The 24,050-nt window shown below is 29.3% G+C and overlaps 1 protein-coding gene across 1 annotated transcript; it reads left to right on the top strand.

Moving 5' to 3' along the window:
* Positions 1-4,773: 4,773 nt before the first annotated feature.
* Positions 4,774-23,682, top strand: LOC116766342 (synaptogenesis protein syg-2-like). Its single transcript, XM_061522894.1, has 14 exons — positions 4,774-4,831; positions 5,045-5,155; positions 5,596-5,802; positions 10,450-10,604; positions 10,888-11,032; positions 12,249-12,379; positions 12,857-13,016; positions 16,769-16,920; positions 17,651-17,870; positions 18,047-18,262; positions 18,365-18,499; positions 20,509-20,610; positions 21,031-21,191; positions 21,404-23,682. Exons 1-14 carry the CDS (start codon positions 4,774-4,776, stop codon positions 21,521-21,523), a joined length of 2,073 nt encoding a protein of 690 aa, XP_061378878.1. The 3' UTR covers positions 21,524-23,682.
* The last annotated feature ends 368 nt before the right edge of the window (positions 23,683-24,050 follow it).

The raw sequence follows: 24,050 nt of genomic DNA, 5'->3' as shown, positions 1-24,050 counted from the left end.
AGAAGGCTTTTCCATTTGTTTGTGTGCTTCAGCGACGATAGAATAAATGGTTTATAACTCACTACATAGTAGCAAATGAAAAGTTCTTACTTTTGAATATTGAATCGTATTTCACTTAAATATTAGACGTGAATAGAAATTGTAAATTTAGACATTTTACACCTAGTTATTATGAGTAGTCGAAGGATCATTTTACTGATAGCATTACACAAAGGAAAATTATTTTACTAATGTTATAAATGTGAAAGTAATCTAAGGATGTACGGATGTACGTAATTACGGATGTACAAATGTACTGATGTCCGGATGTTTGGATATATAAACGCGACGACGTCTAGATTTTTGCTATTTCAGGCAAAGAATACCCGAATAATCATAGCAAAACAGTTGTATTTTATATAGAATCACGTGACTCATACAATACATATTGCTGCCAAGTAGTTTATATTAATGGTTTAAATCTATTGTTTTAAAACACTAAATACTTATATCACTAACACCAATACTAATGTTCACACAGACAAAATCGCAGGAATAAACTAGTTTTAAAAATTTTCATTTTTCTAATATTATATTGTTATTGGAAAACGCAGGTATTGTTTTGGATTTCGCAGGAAAAAAAGAATTTTAAAAATTTTCATTGTTCTAATAATATAGGTATTGCTTTTGGAAAACACTAGCGTCATGTGCGATTTTTCATTGAAGAATTTTTTTTCTCATCATGAGAAAAAACGTTCTTGTTTACAAAGATAACATTTAATAATTTTTCTTTCTAAATATGTTTCAATCTAGCTCGTGTCAATAATTTTTTCGTTTTATATATTATATTCGAATATAAATTAAGTTTAAGCTCAATATTAATTCAATACTAAGAAACATAATTATACTAATAAAATATATATATATATATATCATTTATCACTAATCTATATGAAACTGAAACCGTTGTGACAAAATTCTAAGAATAATTTTGTATTTTAACCTTTTGACCTTCTGAGACCCTGATTTTTTATTAAAATTTGACAATTTACTTTTTACTTTATTATGTAAATTAGGTCATTATCACACTACGTTAAGTTGAAATCTATTTTTATTTTCACAATAATCTACTAATAATATGAGACGATATAATCAAGCTATCTGTGATACTACAGATATTCAGCTAAATAGTGATAAAGCTGGACACATCACGCAACTACCTCCAATAATTTCACCAGACGTACAGGTTGTGTTCTTGCGGAAGAAAACCCTATAACTATGTGTAATTATAGGCATGTAACTTCGACCTCAAATTCCTATATTTCTTAAGTGTAAGTTTATTTCTAAAGCCTTCTAGTACCTATTTCATTATAGTAACTATTATCACTTGGTCATTCTTTCTTTATTCCTTGTGAGCTGGAATTTGTAAATATCATTGATGTTAATTATATAAAATTTGAATTGTCTGGTGGTCCCTTTCCCTTGTAAGAGCGTTTCTTCCCCCACCCCGCAGGAGAGGACTCAGATTCGTGGTTTCTCTATAGTGATCAAAGTATAGGTTCTCTTTTTAATTTAGCTGAATCAAAATTTGCAAGCGAATTTAAAAATTTTACGAATTCCTTTAAAAACACTCAGTTGCTTCTTAACACTTAAATTTTACTAAAAAAGAGATTGTTTAGGAAGTTGCATAGAAATAATGCCATCTATAATTTTATGTGATTTTATGTGATATATGTGAAGTTTTTGGACGGCAAGTATCGTCCAAAAACTTGTCACAGGTATTGTAATTCAATTACGTTCGAACGTGTAGTGCGAAATATAAAATTTTCAACCAATTTAATCTTATTCATTCCAAATTAAGGCAACAACGAACACATATTGCATAAACAGAGAGAAGATAAATATTTTCAACCGATTACTTTATACAGGTTGATCATAACTACGGTTGGTATATGATATCTATCGAAAAATTTTTTAAGAAAAAAACTATTGCGTATTTTTCGCTTAAAAACTTATGTCATAAAGAATTGGAAATAAATTAATGACATTAGATAAAATTAATTCCACCGTTACATAACCTCAAATATTTATTTTGTGCAGTTATATACGAGTAAAAAGAATCTTACCAATAATATTATAGGCAACCGAAGGTATCAAATCAAAAATTAAGAAAATGTTGTGATATCCTTAATAATTAACATGTAATTACATAACACACATCCAATGTGTATTTATGTAATTTAAAACGAAAACAACATTGTGTATTTTAATATTTCAACAAAATTACCGATTTCAACGTAAGAAAATCGATGGAATATTTATTTGCTTTGTAATTTTTAATGTCTGGAATAGTAGATATAGTAACGAAGAACAACAACAGAAAACAAGAAATACTAAAACCAAATTTATTTGATTTCCCTAGGAGATAGAAAAATCATATGACCTAATCGTCAAAAAAGCTGTTCTGGTAAACACCGAACAAGTTTATAGACTTCAACCTAATGTCATGATACAAAATCAATTACATGGGTTTGAAGTAATAATAAACAAATACATATGTGTAATATACTGGTCTGGGCTAATCACAAAATAGGGACATTGTAATATGTAATATTAATAATCTAATATTTCTTATGTATATTTATTTTAACCATGGCACGTCGCATAACTTTTTTATACCTAAATAAGAGATTACGAGCATAATATAATATATTGCATTTAAGTTAATTTTAATTTTAAAATAATCTTCACAAATTTTACGACTAATACCACCCAGCCCGGCCCGTGACATATATCAATTGTGTTGTTTATTCGCTACTTAATAACAAAGACGTTGTCTGGAATAGTAGAGTTGGGTGTTTGGAGATGAAAAAAAAATCCATTTAAAATCCAGACACTCTGAGATTGAAGAGATTTTTCAAAACAGCTATTACTGCATATATAACATAGAGGGAGATCACAATAAACTAGACATTCAGTAGAGGGTGTTCAAAATTCAAAAAAATTGTACAAGGGAACATTGAATACCTTATCGTACAATACCACACTCATAGAGTGTGTGAATTTTTTGAACCCCTTTTACTTTAATGAGGACCCCAACTTCCGTGTTCAGTGATTTCGTGAAGTACTGTCACAAATAAATGGGGAGTTATGAAGTGTGTGTTGTATAGGGAAATATGATAGAGATACGTAATATTTTATAAACTGGTACATGTTATTTAAATTTACATCTCCAAGGATAATGTCAACAGAGTACTTAAATTACACCTAAATAAACCATATAATGTTTTTTTTTGAGATTAATATATCTCAGAAGTAGCAATAAAATATTTCAATATTTGTTAACTTTATATTTTAATCTAAATAAAAGGCAAATCAGAAACAAGTACAAAACAACATTTATAACTCAAAGTTTGTAAGCTCCATTCATGTACTTCAAATCTGTGTGAAAACGAAAACATTTTAAAACATAATTCATAATTTCCCAAGTGAAAATGCTATCTCAAAAATCACAATAACGATGATGAGATTGCTTTGGGTCGAAAGTAATTTGTGTCTGGGAGGACTCTAGAAGGCTTTTATTTTAGCGATATACGGTCCGGGGAAAAAAGTTTAATGTAGGGTAACTCAATTATGGAGTCCCCACCTTGTGTGTCCCAAATTTATCACCGAAGATCTTTTCTTCAACAAAAGCAGAATTTTATATTTATTAAAGCATATCGACTATTATATACATAATATATACTTTGATAGTATTTCATATTCTTTAACTTAAAGACGATAAATCGACTTCAAGAATTCAGCCAAGTTGATATTATTCATTGAAAAGTTTCCCTTTTCTTCTTCAAAGGTTTTCGTGAAAACTTAATGTAATATAAATTTAAAACTGATAAAAAAAGGTACGTCCGAATTGTGTTGGTGATTAACATGTTTATAAAAATACGGTTGTTGGTTATCAACTATTTTTTATTTAGAAGATTGGGGATATAAGAACAAAATACTTTTATTAGTTTTAAATTTCAAGTTCGGCTAACGAAGAAACTTATATACATTTTTTTTACCTTGTATTAACCGAAAATTATCAGCAATTTAAAACACAAACATATATTGATTTGCTTACAAAAATAATTTAAGGAAAGATTTAATTAATGTTCCTATATAAAATAATAAATAATTGAATCTTTTTTTATGTGGACGCTGTGGAAATCACCATGCAACTATTCAAGCAACCCTACAAGACAATACATTTTTAATAAATGTATACTTAAAACAGACAAATCACTTTGAAACTAATTTTATTTGTTTTACAAGGTTATTTACAAAAACGAGGTTAAGTTGATTAGAACATTATTTTATGTAAAAGCACTTTTCTATGTAGTATAATATATATTGAACTGGTGGTACAAGCCGCATTTTATAAACATTAAATACAAATTTGAAGCTTATTTACTAAGAGCTAAAAGTGTAATTGTAAAATCTTAATCTATTGAGATTTTGCACTCGACTTCATTTTGTTGTCTCCGAGTTAGGGTCAGTATTTTATTCCGTACAAAACGATACACGAAAAGTATATTTAAAACCTGGAGAACATAAAATATAAATATGAAATAATATATTTTAAAATATGTGTAATTTGAATTTGAAAATTTATAAAAAATGTCATTAAATATGAGAGAACATGATATATTTTTACTCTCTTGAAATATGATATTGTCAGGTTACAGAAAAAAATAATTGTTTCTAGACCCAGAAAGAATCATCTTTTAATTTCTACAGTTGGTAGTGGATATTTAAATGTGTCATGACCTCACTTCACACTTTGAATATAAAGCTCTAAGTAGAGCAGAAGAAGGTCAGACGTTTGTTGATTTTTCAATGTCTTATTACAGTTTTGTATAATCCCAGCAATTCATCACTACAACCATAAGCCATAAGTCGACCACAGAAATGTAAACAAATGAGCAAAACTTTGAAATGTGTTTTGAATTGAAAAAAATACAAACATATATTTATAACGACCAAATTAGTAAATATTTTATTGTAAAAAATATATATTTTTTTGCAGAACTTCCAGAAAAACCAAAAATATTTGATGAAAAGGATAAAGAGGTTATAGGAACGGCCGGACCATACGTAGAAGATTCCAGTCTCAAGCTCACCTGTGTTGTAAGTGGAGGTAAACTAGATTACAGATAAATTTTGTGGTTCCATACTTACCAAGTCATCCCTTATTCTTAGTTATTTGCTCTATGTTACTTAAAAATTAATTAAATAACTTATCGTATATTTTATACTTTTATCGAGCATTATATGAAATTTCAAATAAGAATAATAAGAAAAATCTCAGTTTGTTGCAATCATAAAGTTAGACACTGCAGAATTATGTAACAGTATAAACAGCTAAGCCAGACTTTTTTATTCTAAACTTGAAGTTAGAGTTTTCCTAAACAACATAACTATTTAATATTTTAAAAAGTTACAGTAAGAATCTTTATTAATACTGTGTTTTATATCTACATATAGATTTATTTAGATTACCCTATTTTTGAACTAATATAATGCAAGTAAAGATGTTGAACTATTGAAGAGTTATAATATTTTATGTTGTGTCTATAGGTAGACCAATGCCACGCATACGATGGTGGAAAGAGGACAAAGTTATCGCTAAACTGGATCCAGTCGAGGATGAGACACGGCTCAGTCTCCTGGAACTAAGGATTCCCTCTCTAAAGAGGGATCACTTCGAAGCGGTTTACAGTTGTACAGCGGATAATAATGCGATAGTGCCACCTTTACGAGTCAACGTGCAAATACAATTGTACCGTAAGTCTGATTTTATTTATAGGAACATATTTAAAATACATGTCTAGTATGTAAGTAAAAATGAATTTTTTTTTTCAAGTGAAGTGTGTACTAGAATAAGTACAAAAATGCAACAGCAATGAAATATAAACTTTTCCTTACTGACCTAGATGAAAGAGATATAACAATAATTCGTTTTATAGCACCATCAACAGTCAGATAAAACATTCCGATTTTTTTCTCTGACTAAACAGAAAACATTGGTGTGACCTAAAAACAGTATATTGAAGATATATAGAGAAACTTTTCATAGAAATCTTAACTTGACTCCCCTGGGTCAGTCATTGTGGGATGGTGTAGACAGTAGGGTATGTAGTTCCAAAAGTGACAACGAAGTGTCGTAAACCATACGCTATACTACACACTAAACGTGTAATAATAATAAAAATAAAGAGATAAGGTTATGTAAATGTTTAAAATTACGTCGAAGTAAAATAAAAATAAACCATAAATTTTTTCCTTTATGTATATAGAAGATTATTAATTATTTATACAAATTTTCATACGGATATTTATTAGTTTGTCGTGTAACATTTTTTTTAGTTTTAAATTATTTTACCTTCAAACATTAGACATGGAATGGAAGAGCAAAATAATTATAAAAAATGTACTTTCATTGACCATTTACGTTTCCTCAGATACATAGTTAATGATGGTGCGTTAAATTTTCACACATACTTTATTTTACTGCGGATTGAGATGATCTGACAGTTACCTTGGAATCCGCTTATGTTGAAACATCGTGTATATCAGGTCATAAGAACGAAATGAATGCGAGTAAATTTGAAAGTATGAAATTGGATGCTCAATGCCTCAGAGATTTCTGACAGTTTTGTTGAAAATTACAATCTCATTTGCCGCAAAAGGCATTATTGTTGTTGTCAGGTTGACAACACGTATGTATGATATAATTTATTCTTTTGTTTTACATGGAATTGACATTAATTTTGTTCGTAAGTTTGGCGAGAATAGTATGATGCTCTTTTATTTAGTTGTTCAGCTGTTACAATTCATTTACCCAAAAATATTTTTGGCAGCTCTAATACGTGCATATGTGATACACAACATTATTCTTTTTCCTGCCTCAACTTATAATTAGTGTTTGCAAGATGCAACAACAGGTATTACAATGTCAAAATATTGACTAAACAAAATAATTATAATAATTACGAGTAATTGACCCTACAAACCAAAATTACCAACAGACGATAATTTCTCAAACTAAAGACGAGAAGTTTTTTTTTATGAATTTTTTAGCCTATTAATTTCAAACTTCAGCAGTTTTCTATAATAACAAGCTTCTGAAATTGAACGCCACTAAAACACGGGCTCTCTTATGACCGCCAATAATAATAAGTTTTAAAAGGTATCCGTGGAATACTCGTACATCGATTGTCTTCGACGGTTTACCGATGTGTCCTTAACTTTGTTAAAGTGGCTCAGTAATTCCGAAGAGAAGGTAGCTGGGCCTCCTTATAAATTTATTACAGTTATCTACACCGACACAGCTTCTTTGTCTTTAAAAGCCACAAGTCCGGTGGTGTATGGAATACTGCCTAAGTCGCTTCACGGATTCTGATCAAAAAGTTAGTGTCATATTGATATTTTCACACTCCTATCTCATCTATAGAGTAGTTGTGATTGTAGTAAGTCCGAAAACGATAGTTTTATAAAAATTTGTGCTCCCGAAAAGTTAAGATATTACTGGATTGACTTATTGCATCTATAAGACTGAAAAAAATGATTTTTTTTTTTTATCATATGCGACATTATACCAGGTTGCGTCCACGATATTACTTTTATTGCCGCTAGATTAATTAAATCGTACTTCATTAATGCTATCATTTAATGCAGTTTTAAGATTGACTAACATATACCTATGTCATACTATATAGTTTAGAGCTTTAATTGTAAGTGTCCAATTAAAGATTTTGTAGCAGCCGTTGTAGTAATTATACCGCGCTATGACAAGCCGTATTGGAAGATGAAGAAGAGCGTTTTTACGATTGTTTTCATGTATTGCAGTACAGTTTGACTCTAACCACTTTTTCTGTTGCACAATATGCATATAGGTGGTAATGTTATTTCTCTCAATTACCTGTCTAACGTTATTTTTAGCGATCATGATTTGGTGATCGGGACATTATATGAGATTTCATATTTATTTCTAAGCACTCATTATGTAGCTTTGTGAGAATTACTTGGTAATGGTATAATGGTACCATAACTTAATAACACTTAGAACCTCTTTGAGTTCTTTTCTACTTCGTTTTGAAGTTTCTACATAAATTTCTTTGCAAAAGCTTTTTAATGGTATTTAGATTTTTTAATAAAATTATATTGTTTTGTTTCCGTTCTCGGATATCATTTGTTCAACTCTTGTTTTATCTATTTAAGATTGATAGGATAAAAGATAAAAAAGTGAGTTAAAAAAAATATGATTCAAATTTGTTTATGTTAAATAGAAACAAGGAAGTGATAACTACATCTGTCTTCTATCACTTCTATACGATCATATTTAAAACTCAAAAAAATTATAAAACTATTTCACTTATTTTAAATATATATTTATTAAATTTACTACATCATAAAAATAAATTTCAGCGAATTTTTTTATTTTCGGCTGCAAAAGCTAAAAATTTAGAAACGTCCTAAACTATAAAATAACAAAATTTTAGAATACAGGACACATTCAAGGTAAAATTACATTTGCTCGTTACGTGGCCCACAAAAAGCAATGCAATTTCCTGAATTTTTCGTCCAGTGGAATTACATTCTCACACGTGACTGCAATCTTACTTAGCTACATCTAATATTTTGGTCTTATTTAAACAGTACTAATACTACTCCAGAAATTATCGTGAAAATTTACAATTGTTAAATATTTGGTACAATTTTAAACATTTATAGTCATTTATACAACTACATACTATTATCGCCTAATAGATTTCTCGAACGAACTCCGTCACTTACAAATTAAAATTGCCAAATTTATTTATTACTATGTATACTTTGTTTTATGTATTTTAATTAAACAATTATGTTAAATATGAATAGTATTTTCTTAATGTCATTCATAAAAACGGTCACTATTAACCTACATATATTAAATGGCATGTCAAGTTCTCTGTATTACCACAGGTATGATATCAGCTTATGGATTAGTTTGTGTCCTTTTCAGACAAACCATTAGTTTTTATTTGTAGTCCCCTTTGTTTTGCTTTAACACCATTACCTCACAATAATAGGAAATTATGCTCCATTATCGTTATTTCAACCGTAATGTCACCTATTTGTAATATAAATTATAAAGAATTGCAATGTGTCTTATTTTTATTAATTTTCAATAAAAATAAGCAAACTGATTTTGTGATAACAAAAATAGATGCTGTGTTTCGAGGAAAGTAAAATTTTTGCATTATGCAGTATTTTTGATTTATGACGATTTATTATCTATGAATGTATGTTAGGTTTCATTGTTTGAGGCTATATATAGGATATATTGAATTTTACTTTATCCGGCAAGACGAGAATGCTAAATATAAGATCCATGCAATGGATTTAGAAATGCAGAACGGGTGGTTAGACATAGGAGATTTTTGCATCCCTTTAGCATCTAAATGGCGCTCCTTCATTCAGGTGGTTTAATCATCATCATCAGTCATGCGTGGTTCAATTTAAAGGTGGTAGAAAATAGCTGTGTTCAGTTTCTACAGCTTGAACATGGGGTGGCTTGACAGGGGAAATACCACCGTCTTACAGAAAATCGGCTTGAAGAAGCCTTTCATGGGTGCGTTTCGTCGGATGAGTGAGAGAGTCGGATGCCCTTTCCCTGTCCTCACCCTTTCCTGCCTGTTTTAGATTTCGCGTTAGAAGTGAGAGCGTGAGGTATAACAGCTAAATCTCTCTACAACATAATAAAGACTTGGGCCTGTATAGAATTAACATAAATTCATTCTGGGAAGGTACTTCGATTTCAGCCCTAGTAGGTTCTGTTCAAATTTGTTCAGGTAGGGAGAGGAGCTTGGACGGTGGAGGTGAGCATTTAATTAGCGTTAGATAGGGGCTCCTTAAACCTACACCTGGGTCCTAAGTCCCAAGCACCGTTGAAGCTCCTTTCCCTGCAATGCGATGGACCCGACACTCGTAAGGTGAATCCATTGAATGCTAAGAAGTATCGTCTCTTACTTTTTAATAAGATCCGATTGCACTTTATTATATCAAACCTTTTATAATAACACAAAGGCAAGGCTTATACATCACTAAAACTATACCAAGAATCACAAATGGAGTTGTTAAATTAAAAAACATATATGCAGGAAGCATTTTTAATAAAAACTAAATTCACGTCTGTTAAAAAGTTTGGGAAATTCAAAATATTCACGTTTCGTGCAATGTAGTATTGGTTTTGTGTAGCGTGATATGGCATTAAATATGACGATATATAAAGGAACGAATGCACAAAATTAAATAAGAGACATAAATTAGTTTAGACAAATATGAAAGTATATTATTATCTTTACAAATATATGGGATTCTTTCTTTATTCTTTAGTTATTTTTTTCATATATTAAGGGAACGAAGTCATTTACGGATATTTTTTTGCAGTGAGGCCATTATCAGTCGAAATCTTGGAAAGAGAGCAACCTTTGTCTGTGGGCCAAGAAACGGATATCGCTTGTAAAGCAGTTGGTGCTAGACCACCTGCAACCATCACTTGGTGGCTTGGTGATAAAAAGATGGTTGTGAATACTCCACAAACGGTATTTTTTTAGAAAAAAAACATATTTTTGCATTTTTATGTTCCACAATTAATAAAAAAAATTCGTTGTTAAAAGGACAAATTAAATTCCCTCTAAGCTAGTTCAATATATGTTTTCTTAGTAATATATTTAATGTCTGAGAGAGAAGAGTCAGCAACTGATGACGTATGTTACTATTTGTTATTTTTTCCCACAACCTCCCAGTTTCCTTATGGTTAACTAAAATGTTCAGCAAATAAATCAATAATTTCCAAACAGTTTGGAACACGTTTTATTTTTTTAGAACTCGGAAGACCGTAATGAGACGATATCGTTCCTACGGTGGACTCCGCGAATGGAAAACGACGGCGGAGTACTCATCTGCAGGGCATCCCATCCAAAACTAGAACACGCCACTTTGGAAACTACTATGACACTTGATTTGCACTGTAATTTCTTTTTATTTTAATATAAATTTCGTATTAAATAACAAAAATCGAAAAAATCAGTATCATCAATATCTTGAATACCAAAAGTGTTAAAACTTGGAAGAGTATTTGCAAATATGTTCATAAGAATTTTACAGGAATGTGACGTAAATTTTGATGAAACGTATGAATGTACTGAGTTATCTAACAACTTTTAAATATGCACTTGTTCTTGCAAATTATTGCTATTTTATATTTTAAAGGAGTATATTATTTTATTTACCTAAAAGCATGTTTTTATTTATATATTTTATATTCATTTTGAAAAGCGTTACATAATAACGATTTCTAATAAAAAATACCATTTCATTTGGCTACACAATTTCCAATGAAATCATTAGTAGGGTTACAGGGGTAAGGGACCTTTGAGTGCTTCTTGATTCTTGTACGAAATTATTTCTAAAGCTAGTATATTATGTTGGGTCTCATATTTGATTAGGGAAATAACTTCAAAAATATTATTTGTGTATTTTCTATTGTGTCATTTATAATTACGATCTTATTTCGAATTTGCTTTAATCATCTAGAATCTACACAACAGCAATCGAAAAATACGGAATCTATAAAGGGTTAATGGTTTTGAGGCATTTCTGTCAATAAATTAAGAATATTGATGCGTATAAAATACGGTGATAAAAATGTCTTTAAATATCGATTTCGTTGATTCAATATCTAAATCAAATTTCCACAGGTAGCAACTTGTCACCTTTAAAATTTAAGAGGATAGTATGATACTGTATATCATGGCAATAATAAATTTAAAAACCTGTTACTTTATCAGATGTTAACAAAATTGAAATGGATTAAAATTGATAATAATGACTATAGAATTATTCATAAAACTTATGCTGTAAACGGAACACGACGAAGATAATTTAATTAAACGACTCATACTTTATTTTTCAACTACATCTATTAAGATCATCAAGTTAAATATCTTTAAACTTTTGTTCTTTTTTACGAAATAAAATATTGTTGAACTTTTTCTTAAAGGCTTTTTATTTTATGAACATTAATTTAGTGCTAGTAGTATAAATATAAAAATGGCTATATAAAGATTAATTATGGTTTTGTTTGTGAAACTAAATAGTTTTTTTGGTATTATAGATATAAAAGGTTAATTTATCGGTAAAGCTTATTCCTTATTTCAGCATAGTAATTCTATGTTAATTTTCAGATGTTCCCATAGTTGAACTACAATTAGGTTCAAAATTGAACCCTAATGATATTGAAGAGGGCGATGATGTTTACTTCGAATGCATAGTGCGGGCAAATCCACCGTCTTACAAAGTTGTTTGGGAGCACAATGTAAGTGAAATGGCTTAATGCACACATCAACTGGGCGGTTTTATAGTAAAGTGATCAAAAAAGTGGATTGCAGTTAACTATGTAGTTGAAATAAAAAGACTTGGAACTTTGAATTATTTTATTTTAATTAGGAGTTTGTACATAAACACTAATAAAAAGTACAAAATGCGAAAGTATACTTTTACTTATTACTCTATTACTCGAAATATTTTCGCTGTTTTTATATTAGATTTGCATATGTATGTAGCTCTGCAAATCTTTTATACTCCCACGCTATGTTAGAATGCAAACTTGGCATTTTTTCTTCTAATGAAATTTTATTTCAACAGAATTTATAAATGTACAAAAAACACGTGTTAATAATTTAATAATACTGCAACAATGAAAAGTGTATTTACATACCTGATACATTTGAGAACAATATAATGTTCCTTATCAATAAACTACACATGTTACTAACACTGTAATAACTGACAGGGTCAGGTAATGACACACAACCAACGTGCTGGAGTAATAGCTGGGTCGGCGCACCTCGCTCTACAGGGAGTGTCGCGGGATCAGGCCGGCCAGTATGTCTGCGTTGCTAGCAACGTGGAAGGCGATGGACGATCACTTCCTGTGTCTCTGCAAGTTATTTGTAAGTGTTGATTTATTATAATCTGCTAACTATAAATAATAAAAACCAATTGTGCTCAACATATCGTGTGCATGGTATTTATTCTATGTTCGTATGTACTCATACTAACCAACGTGTTTAGTAGTTTAGTTACCTGAATTCCACTATCGAAAGCAAAATTTACCATTTCGATATGAACAAATAAAAATAATATTATACAACGTGTTTTTTATTATTTTTAATAACTACAAACTTGTCGGGAGTTCGAAAATATTAGTTTTATTTAAATAGATACTCGCGAAAGTCTTGATATTAATACATTGAATAAATATACAAAATTAAGAATTTTCAGCAATTAACAATATCTACAAAAAAATTGTTTAAATGAGTTTTTAATTAGTATAATTCATAAACCACTTGTAATAAAACAAACGGTACATTTTACTCGAAGCCTACCCTATGCTATGAGACAGGCTAGTCTTCACAACTCGACACTTTCACACCTACTTTGGGATCTAAAAATGTGGAACGGCTCTACTTTACTCGACCTCCCCCCACTCCCCGCAGTCAGCAAACGACGCTCAACGTTAGTCATCACTTCTTCTGTGCCCTTGGAACTCTACGATACTCAGCATTATAAGGAGCCATTACAGTGCAATAAGTGCAGTGCGTATATACGTAGGAGGTCGTTTTGTGTGCTTTCCTGCATACTCTGAACAAAGATTTGGACAGATATATGTTTCTTAAAAGTATTTTTCAATGCTACTATGACTACTCTGAACTGCTTATTACTCAAACGCAGTAGAATTTGTCTAAGTCTATTGCATCAGGGCTCCGTAAATTACTTTAATGATGATATAATTAGGCACAACCACTGTTTTGGAATAGGAGAATTCAATTTCTTCTTAAGAAAGGTGCCTAGTGCCGCTACAAGCAGAGTATGTGGATATAATAGCCATATACTCTGCTTGTAAGGAAAAATTATAAACCATTTCTCGTGTCTGGTCGCCTGAGAAGATTCCAGATCGAAATTTTAATTTACCATGGAATATTCTCAGTTTATTCAAATTTAATACTTTAAATTCTTTTTGTTGAATAAAAATTAAAAGATATCCTATAAGGACGTACTTATCAATTTTATCTGGCTTATATAATGAGTATGGGTATGAAAAACCTCACGGGTCATCCAAAAAAACGCACATAAAAAAGACTTAAATATTAACAATCAATGTTTTGGTTTCTTTTGGGTGGATAGTTCCACTACAAAGATTTTCTTACATTCTATTTGTACAAAAAGCTTTAGGCAAACCAAGCTACAACCAAGTAATCCTCGCATCTCCCTGAGGCCTCGCAACATAACCACGGGAGAGGACTCTGTTACATGGTTTGCTTTATCGTTTAGTTTTTAATTCAATGTATTTATCATTATACAGAATTAAATACTTACTGATATACGTCATGATATTTGTTTAAAATTCTTTCTAGTTACTTACATATTTGCCCGTCTTCACATATACCGTAGTATTGCCTAAAAGGTTTTATTTTTCAAGAATAAATTGCATTGGAGTTGAATGTGTAATTGTTAAAAAAAGAAATAATTATCATAAAGAAATAAAGCCGATATATATCAGAAATATGATAGTTGAATCAGTTTAATTAAATTAAAAAATAATTATTATGTCTTGTTAGCTCTTCATATATCATTTGAAGTGCCTGAAACGGTCTAAATGTACAATAGAGCAAAACATTTTTTTTTATCTCTAATAAATGCAAAGCCTCATTGGTGATACTGACAGTGTAAGAATTCGTAAAAATTACAATAAATTAATTCAGTGTTACTTATATTTTTACTGAACCAACAACTTATGAGCCCGTAAATTTTCATATCATTATAAAAGTTGACTATTCTCGTTATTAAATTACTGCTATCTTTGATACAAAGTTTTTATAAAAAAACTTAATTCTAATATTATACTTAAAATGATCAGCCTTATTAGTCTAAATGCTGAGAAAAAGTCTTGACAGAACCGACATTGGAATAATGGTAAGAATAACGTTTTCTTTTTCTTTTATGACGTCTTAAATGTAAGTCTTATGGGGTAATAAAAGTACCATTAGTAGTTGAAAGCACAACGGAAAAAATGTAGGGCAAAAAAACCTCTGTTAACCTGATATCATAGAATCGGCGAAAATTACCGATATAAAATTAAAAAATGAAAATGATTATGCTTTTATTCATGCAATTCGATGAAAACAGGGTTACATATGAATGGTAGTGGAAATTACTGAGTATTTTTTTTATAACTTTATAAAACTATAAGCTGTTTAACAATTTTGAGAATTCGATGTTACATATTTTAGAAATGTACAATTTTAGTTACTAAAAATATAAACAGTATATCCTGTGTCGCTAATACTAGACCATTTGTTAGGTGTACATTATCACAGCAGTTAGAATTAGTGAGATTACTCCATACCTGAAGACAAATTTCTGTGATAACGTCTAATGTTTGCTTACTAATTATGCGCTTACACTATAACGCTCCACTACGAACGTAAGTTTATTTCGTTAAAGTATCTATAACAATTTATAGCTGGTGTTTCGTATAATCATTCAACGGGTCATTGAATACGATCTAAAAACTTTAGGAAAACAGATCGGAAAATAGAAACTCTCTAAGACCTTTTTCTTTTGGTAATTTAACTTCATCGGTATAGGATCCAATGGTAAATTGTAATGTTAGCTGTTTATTATTATGTGAAATCGTGAAATTTTAAAGCTATAAGTTCAACGAGTAATGAAATTTATAGGCCCTTGATACGAATCCATACTATAAAATGTTTTGCGTAAAATATAACTTTTATTATTTTTAAATGTATGTATTGTAAATGGATATAGAAATAATCACATACTAATTATTTGCAAATAATTATTTATTTATTTGCTACTAAGTAAGTGACATAAATTATTATTTCCAACAAATAATAATTTTATTAAATTGATATTTATATAAAAACATATTTTAATTTGTACTAGCAACGTTATCAAATTAAAGACCTTTTGATAAACGCTGTAATTATTTAAGCAGAAATTTATGATAAATGCGTTAATCCTTCATTATTGAAATTCAAAATTATGTTTTTCGACTAATTTATGCGATATTTTACTAAATAAATTTTAGGTTATTATTGATAATTATTGTTAATATACAATGAAAAATATTTTTTATAATTATTAAATCAAATAATTAAATTATAATATTATATATTACTAAATATGTAATTACAAAATATTATGGCAAGCCTTTCGATAAAAAAAATCATTTAAGGATGGTACCGTTTCTGAGTATTTAATTAATATATTATAGTTTTCAAATAAAACAAATCATTTATATTTAATTTTTTTTGTATAACCCTTATACATAGGTTAATAAATTTTTGATATTCATTAGCAGTAATCTTTATAAAGAACTATTTAATACCCGGTCTAATAAGCAAAGCTATTAAAATTAACAAGGCGTGATTGAAATCTTCCAAGTGAAAATCATTTATCGCAGAAAAATTATTTCTATAAAAGTTCAACCAGGAAGAAAGGCTTCCAATTTATTTTATTCATATATTTTTTTTTATATCGGGGCTTATTTAATATTCCTAAGAGACAAAATTTAATCATATGAAATAATAAGGTTTTACTGATCTATCATTTTTAGGTTTTTTGATGGGGTATATAAAGTGTAACCTTGGAGATAAAATTATAAAATTCTTATAAACAGATAAACCTATATGCAAGAACACCGTGACAGCAATAGTAGGAGCAGCTATCAATGAAGCAGCTAGAGTCGCTTGTGAAGTCGACGCTTTCCCACTACCGAAGAACTTTCAATGGACACTCAATAACACGTTGGGAACTACTGAGTTAGATGCGGTGAGTACTTTTTTTCATCTGTGTGTTAATTAAAACGGATGTTTATTAATTTCCCGTTCATAATTACATATTACATTATCTTGTATTAAATTCATACGAAACGTCGTTATCATGTGATTTGATGAATATGGAATTGGAAGGTCTGATATTTTTTTTATTGGAAATTCGTTCATCGCAAGATTAACTTATCTTGTCTATTACAATTTCGTCTGATTGAACCTTGTAATATTATGAAAATAAATCAAAATAATGTTAAATCATTTTTATGATTGCTATATGGCTTTCAATTCATTTTTAATAATGTTTCTCTAGACGTTAATGTGATTTTGATATTAAGGTTTCTGAAGTTCTGAAAATAATCACTATTTAACTCGTAATAAATTAATGATATCTAAAGCTTTCTCGAATATTCATTGTAATAAAAGTAATATTTTCGGTGTACTACGAGTTACTAACAAGTAGTACATATGAAAATATTAATTTTTACTCGATAAATCTCTTGTAATCAAAAAAGTGTTACCTTAAAGAAATAATCTTTATATATGCTTTTTATTCTATTCTTTGAATAATATTTTTTTAAGAGACTAGGTACGATAAATGTTATACCAACCATTTACACTCTGAGACAACTAAAACTTAATAAAAGCTTCGTAATGTCGGTTATACTTTGTACTAACTCACATCAATCATGTTTGTTGTTTTGCAACTCAAAAATTAAATTTTCCAACAGGGAAAGTTCACGATAGAAAAATCGGGTCGATCAATTCTCACGTACATACCAACTTCTGACATGGACTATGGGTCGTTGGCCTGTCGAGCTACAAACTTGGCTGGACAACAAATAGAGCCTTGCAGATACACCCTGCTACCGGCCGTCAAGCCTGACCCGCCTGGCAACTGTTCGACCTTGAACTTGACTGATGACTCAGCCGAAATAAAATGTGTTGCTGGTAAGCGAGACGTTCTTCTTGATATAATTCTTTGTTCTTTTATTGATGAATAATACCTATATCATATACAAACGTTGAAAGTTGAAAATATATTTTTTTAAATTAATTCATAGAAAGCTTTGTAATAAAGTTAGAAATACTGTAACTTTAAAGCTAATAACTATTTCTTATACTAGGCTATGATGGAGGTCTCCAAACTACGTATTTTGTGGAGGCATGGGAAGTGGATGAATTAATAGCAAATGTGTCAACAATACTTCCCGTTTGGAAGTTACAAGGGCTTGGATCTGGGAAGGCATTACAACTCGTGTTTTATGCTAGCAATGCGAGGGGGAGATCTGAAATAACAACGCTTAGAATACACACGTTGTCAAGATTAGCTTTACATACAGGTAACTTTTTAAAGACATAAAACGAATTTATTTCATTTAATGTTCCTAACATTTTGAACTTTTGTACTAATAAAAATAAAAATATTCAATTTAACAACACAGAAGCGAAGAATAATTATATGATAATTGACACAAACTGGGCCCTGGGTATTGTAGCGGGTGCTTTGGGTACGCTTGCTGCTGTTGCTGTAATTGCCGTCTTAGCTCGAAGGCGACAGAGGCCTATGGAATATGATGGTAAATGTTTAAAATTATCTTCTTTTTATAAAAAAAAAACTTTTTGTTATTCATTTTATAATTATGGTAAAAATACACTTCAGACTCTTCAAAATGTCAATATGGTTTGTTAGGCATAGGACCATCAGGATTAAATTAAAATGACATACAAATTTACTATTTCATTATTATTAATCCAAGACCTCCCTTTTCCATTGATATTCAACTAAAAATTCAATTTTCGTTTCACCAAAACGCAATATTTAAGTTTTGCAAAAACGTTTACCCAATCCGTTTCAAAACAGCATTATCTCATAGTGAAGCTTTAGTGGTTTCATTGTGGTAACATACATTATCGCATCGCGTGCAGAATATCTACAGGATAACTTGTAAATGGTAAAAGTTTGAATTTTTATGACACCATTATCGCCCGCAGTGACAAAACATTTCAAATTTGATTTATAGTGCATTATGATTCGATTTCTTTAATGTGGTTTATGTTTTGTTATATTTTGATAAAGCAATGAAGAGTTTTGTGGGGGGAAATTAATGTCGTAAAATACATTTTTCAAAAAATATGTTTTTTGAAATGTGTATTAGCCACGCACAGGTTGGTAATAAAAATAAATTGGCTGACTGATATTACCTTGGGAGATAATGATGTAATAATAAAATCAAGACTGAGACCTAACACTGAAAATGTCACATCTAAAGACTTCTTTGTACAAAAGATTAGGAACTGTTGAATTTTTTAAAACTATATTGACATACTTTATGACATGAGATGAAAAGTAATAACGGTTTTAATACCTTATACCTTATATATTGAAAATTTTTTTTGGCTGCTACTTTTACCATATGAAATGTTTTATACTACGTTCATACTTTCTATTAAACCAAATCTGCTCATAAGAAGTGTTTCTGCTAAAAAATTTCTTTGGTTTACAATCATAATTTTAATTATAAAAGAAAACTGAGAAAAATACATTTACAAAAACACTAACAATAACGCTTTAGAAAACTGTAAACCACAAAATATATTGAAATTGTTTGCTGTAGTTAAGTAAGGGATGAAGAAGATTACTCGTGTGTCGAATTTTCAAACGCCTTTCTAAGTTAGAAACTCCTTTTACTGCATTTCAAATGTGATTTATGTCCTTCTACATTTCAACAGATATTGCAGATGTTTCGTCATTCAGTTGCCGACATTTTTATTAAGTTTCCTCTACACTAGCGGGACCGCAAAAAATAAAATCGTGTTATGATTTCCAATATTCAGAATGCAATATTAAATTCCACGATCTGTTTTAAATTTAATACAGTTCTCACAAACTATTTAGCACATTTTTTATATAAAAAAAAATCTTCAACTTTTTATAAAATTCTGTTGCAGCCTTTCGTTACATTATTGTATATTATTTTGGCATAATCTGTATACTTTATTGTTAATTATAATAATTAAATCTGTACCAGGATAGTACCAGCCGTCGACAAATTCTTGTTCCTAAATGTGTTTTAGCATGTCAGACTACAATCTTATTATATCGACACGGAATATCGATCTCATTGTTTCATTTTAGAATAATTTAGATAAATAATTCTATGAAAATTAAATAAAAATCCCTACTGAATATGCAAACTTATAAATAATATTTACTTTTTAAATTACATATTGATTAACATACATCACAAACTCGCTTGTAGCTTCAGGTATAAAATTTTTAAAATTATTCTCAGTAGGAACTGTCGACAGATAGTGACAACAATGTTTTATATGAAAAGCTCTTACGAATATCAGGAGTTATACGATATTGCCTTCAAATTTAACTCTTACGAATTTAAAATGAAGAAATTTGATGTGACTTTCAAGCTAGTGTCTGAATGAAATGTCAAGAGGGTATAAGGCTTATAAGAATATGTGAAGAGTTTTTATTTTTTGATTTATTTCCTTATATATGTAAAATTTTCAGTGATAATAGAAGTAATTTATTATAAAAAATTACATGTTTCTTATATGAAGTATTTTTTAGTTCCATTACAAACTATGAAAGCGTCTAAGGGTGCAATGCATAGTTCCAACAATTCCCCTATACAAGACGACAAGAACCCAGACGTAGTACCTCTTGGAAAAGGTGAGTGTGTTTGTGTATTTTATGCGAGCCTACCATTCACATTGTTTGCTTTCATTTCAATAAACAACGTTAAAATAATTTAACTTAAAAATACAACATTAAAATAATAAACATTGCAGTATATTTTAATTGAAATTATTATTACAAATATTATATTGTTCATGTACATTTTAACAGTTTTAACATTTATCGATAGTATTTATTTTTACTCTATCTAATTCATTTAGTTGTTATATTAATAAGAATCTAAACTTTAATTATTTATTAATACAACAGGGGTGTATAAAATTTGTCCTTAAGTTGTTTTCATTATTCGAATTGTACCTACAACTTTAGTTTTGAATCTTTGGTTCCTAAACTGAATAAAAGTTAAATTTATTTGTAAGAAGATTATACAGAAGCTTGTTTTTGTTTGCACAGACTTCAACTGTACAAGGGATTCTGAGCTCCCTCCGGAACCGCCGCCTTACGGGATAGCCCTATCGAATATTCAACCGGTGGGTGCGTCCAAAAGCGCGCACAGTCTCCACGATCGAGCGAACACGCCGCATACTCTTAATACGCCTGGATCCGATGGACAGGTTAGTTAAGTACAGAACATATTGTAATTTGTATATTTCATTCAATACTATATTTGACTTAAATATCATAGTTTCAACACAGTTATAATAAGGTAATTTTTATATTTTAATTTAAAATCCATAAAGATAAATAAAAATGTTGATAGCAAAAATGCATTGAACTAAGTTTCTATTTATAAAGAGAATACTTTTTTATTTTCTTCATCTTATAGAGCATCAGTACACTGACTGAGGATCGGAGGAGTTTGACGAGTGGAACACTATCGCGGAGGAGAGAGGTCGTCACGACTAGGACCACACTCTTAACCAACGCCAGAGAGAGTTGTGTGTAAGATAGTATAAATTGTCTTTCATATTGAAGGAAACATAAATATTTCTATGTGTAAATGTTATTTTTGTACAGTCAAGTGTTTGTGTAACTTTTGTTAACAATATAGAAGGTTATAATTAAGTAGTAAATGTTTTGATATCTTTAATTTCGACAACTATATGGTTGGGCCTTTTACTGATTTCAGTTATGAAAAAAGTGATGTTTGAAATGTCACTACCTACACTTATTAATATATAAGGTATTTTTTTTCTACATCTAATAAAAATGATATTAAAACCATAAAAGCTATTAATATATTCAGTAATTCATACTTTCAGAAAAGAGGGGAACTTTCCTTTAATATACATTTATTACATTTTTAATGATCTGAGGTCTTGTGACTTTCGTGCTTTATTCTTGAGGCTATCTAAGTAAAAATCGGCTTAGGAATTTAATGAACTGAAATCGTTTTTATCATATTGTCAGATGGTATTATGTTTTCCCCTTTTAACCATAGAATTCTCTTATAATATTATTAATTAAGTACAAAAACAAAAAGAAAACAAATTTGGACTTAATAAAACATGTACCGAAGTTATATTAAGTTAAATGAGAAAAGTTTTGTTATTTACGATTTTTCATGATATAGAATTATCGATTCTAACAATCTGATTGTGTAAATAAAGCGAAGGTAAAAGTGAGCAGGATAAAAAAAAGTTGCATTTTAAAAGTTTTAATCAAAATTTTACTTGAACTTTTTCCATCTTTTTTAGACGGATAGTTGAAAATTGTAAAACAGTTGCTCAAAGCGTTTGTAATTCTTTGAGCAATAAAGAAAAGGCTTCTACAAAGGTTGGACGGCATGCGCCAGTTTGGATTCAAATAACAAAAAATTAAATTGAATCCATCCATATACAATCTAAACTAGGGTTAAAGAAATGCAATACATCGATGAACATTGAGTACATAAAGCTTAGAACCGATTATATAACGATACTCTTTATGAAAAATAATTTACTATACAGTGTTTACGTATTTACAATCAATAAAGTACCTCTAGGTTTGTAAAGTTATATTCGATATTTTCTCTACCTTTAATTTTATAACCCATTCGATATTTCAAATAAAAGGCATTTCATTTTTATCATTCAATAAATAAAAACCGACCAACCGACTAAAAAAAATTTTCAATAAACCCTTAAATTTATGCAGTGGAAAAAATGGGGCTCTAGTTCTAAAAATTTTATTTCAAAATGTCAAGAGCACTTGCATCGTTGCTGCGGACAACGGGCTTGAAGCGCAGGACGTGAATAAAACATGTCGTCGCAGTGACGCGACGGTTTTAAACTCACTTGTTTCCTATGCATGCTTCCTTTGTTTGTTCTTGCTCAAATAATCTAGATATATCATTTATTCCTAAACTAATAACGTTTATGTTAATTACTTCATCAACATAACATAAATAAGAGTATGTCATTATTTGATTGTAAGAGTAACATGTATGACATGTTTTTCTTGTAGATATTCGTTTTAATTTGATCCATTATGATCCAGCTACCTACCTACTATAGATTTTAAATTCAATGTGAAACTGTAAATAAATCATAAATTGTAAGAATAAAAAAAAACAAATAAAAGTTTTCGATCAGATCAGATTTATGAGTGACAAAACTTGATCCAAAAGCAAGATTTCAATATTTGATAATATTGAAAATTACGTGTATACTTTGTACTTTAGATCGTTATCGATTCCACCTTTATATTTCGTATGTAATAAAGAAGATAGTTACTAAGAAATTCTCTTTAAGACTGTTGTTAAGGAATAGTGTTTCCTTCAACATAGAGATTGTAAACATGTACCTAATTTTGTAAAAATAGTAAATAATAGATAAATATTCTCAATTCTAAAAATAAATTGTCAGGTTATTAAAGTTGTGCCCATTTGTATTATAATGAATACTATGATGAGGAAAACATGACTAATACAAAAGAAATTGAAATAAAATAATCATATTTTTTATTTTATAATACCGAAGTCGTGATTCGGAAAAGAAACAGACAATAAAGATATATATAAAAAAATAATGATTTCCGTTATATTTCTTTGTATATAAAACATATTTTCTGTTGTTTAAAAAATTTAAAATAAATTATATAATTTTGAAATTAAAAAAAAAACCTTGACACAAAATTAATTAAGTAATTGAATTTATTGCACTAATGTGTAATTTTATAATATCTATTATTGTATTAAATATGAATTCACTGTGATGCTATAAAGTTTATATATATATTGTCTAAGGTAAATGTAAATAATAAAATTAATTTGTTCTATTCTAATATCTCATGTGACTTGAGAAATATTACAGTTTTTAAAAATATATGTAAATATTACAATCTATATGTGAACGATTCTATTGAAAATATATAAATAAATGTTAATGAGATTATAATCTTGTATTTATTTTGCAATTAGCAATTTGTTTTTGTATAATTTTAATGTATATAGGTACTGTACTATCTATTTCACCGACAGTATGGTTCTGTAA

The sequence above is a fragment of the Danaus plexippus genome, chromosome 15 (assembly GCF_018135715.1).
Source record: "Danaus plexippus chromosome 15, MEX_DaPlex, whole genome shotgun sequence".
NCBI lineage: Eukaryota > Metazoa > Arthropoda > Insecta > Lepidoptera > Nymphalidae > Danaus > Danaus plexippus.
This window is presented reverse-complemented; position numbering and strand designations above follow the sequence as displayed.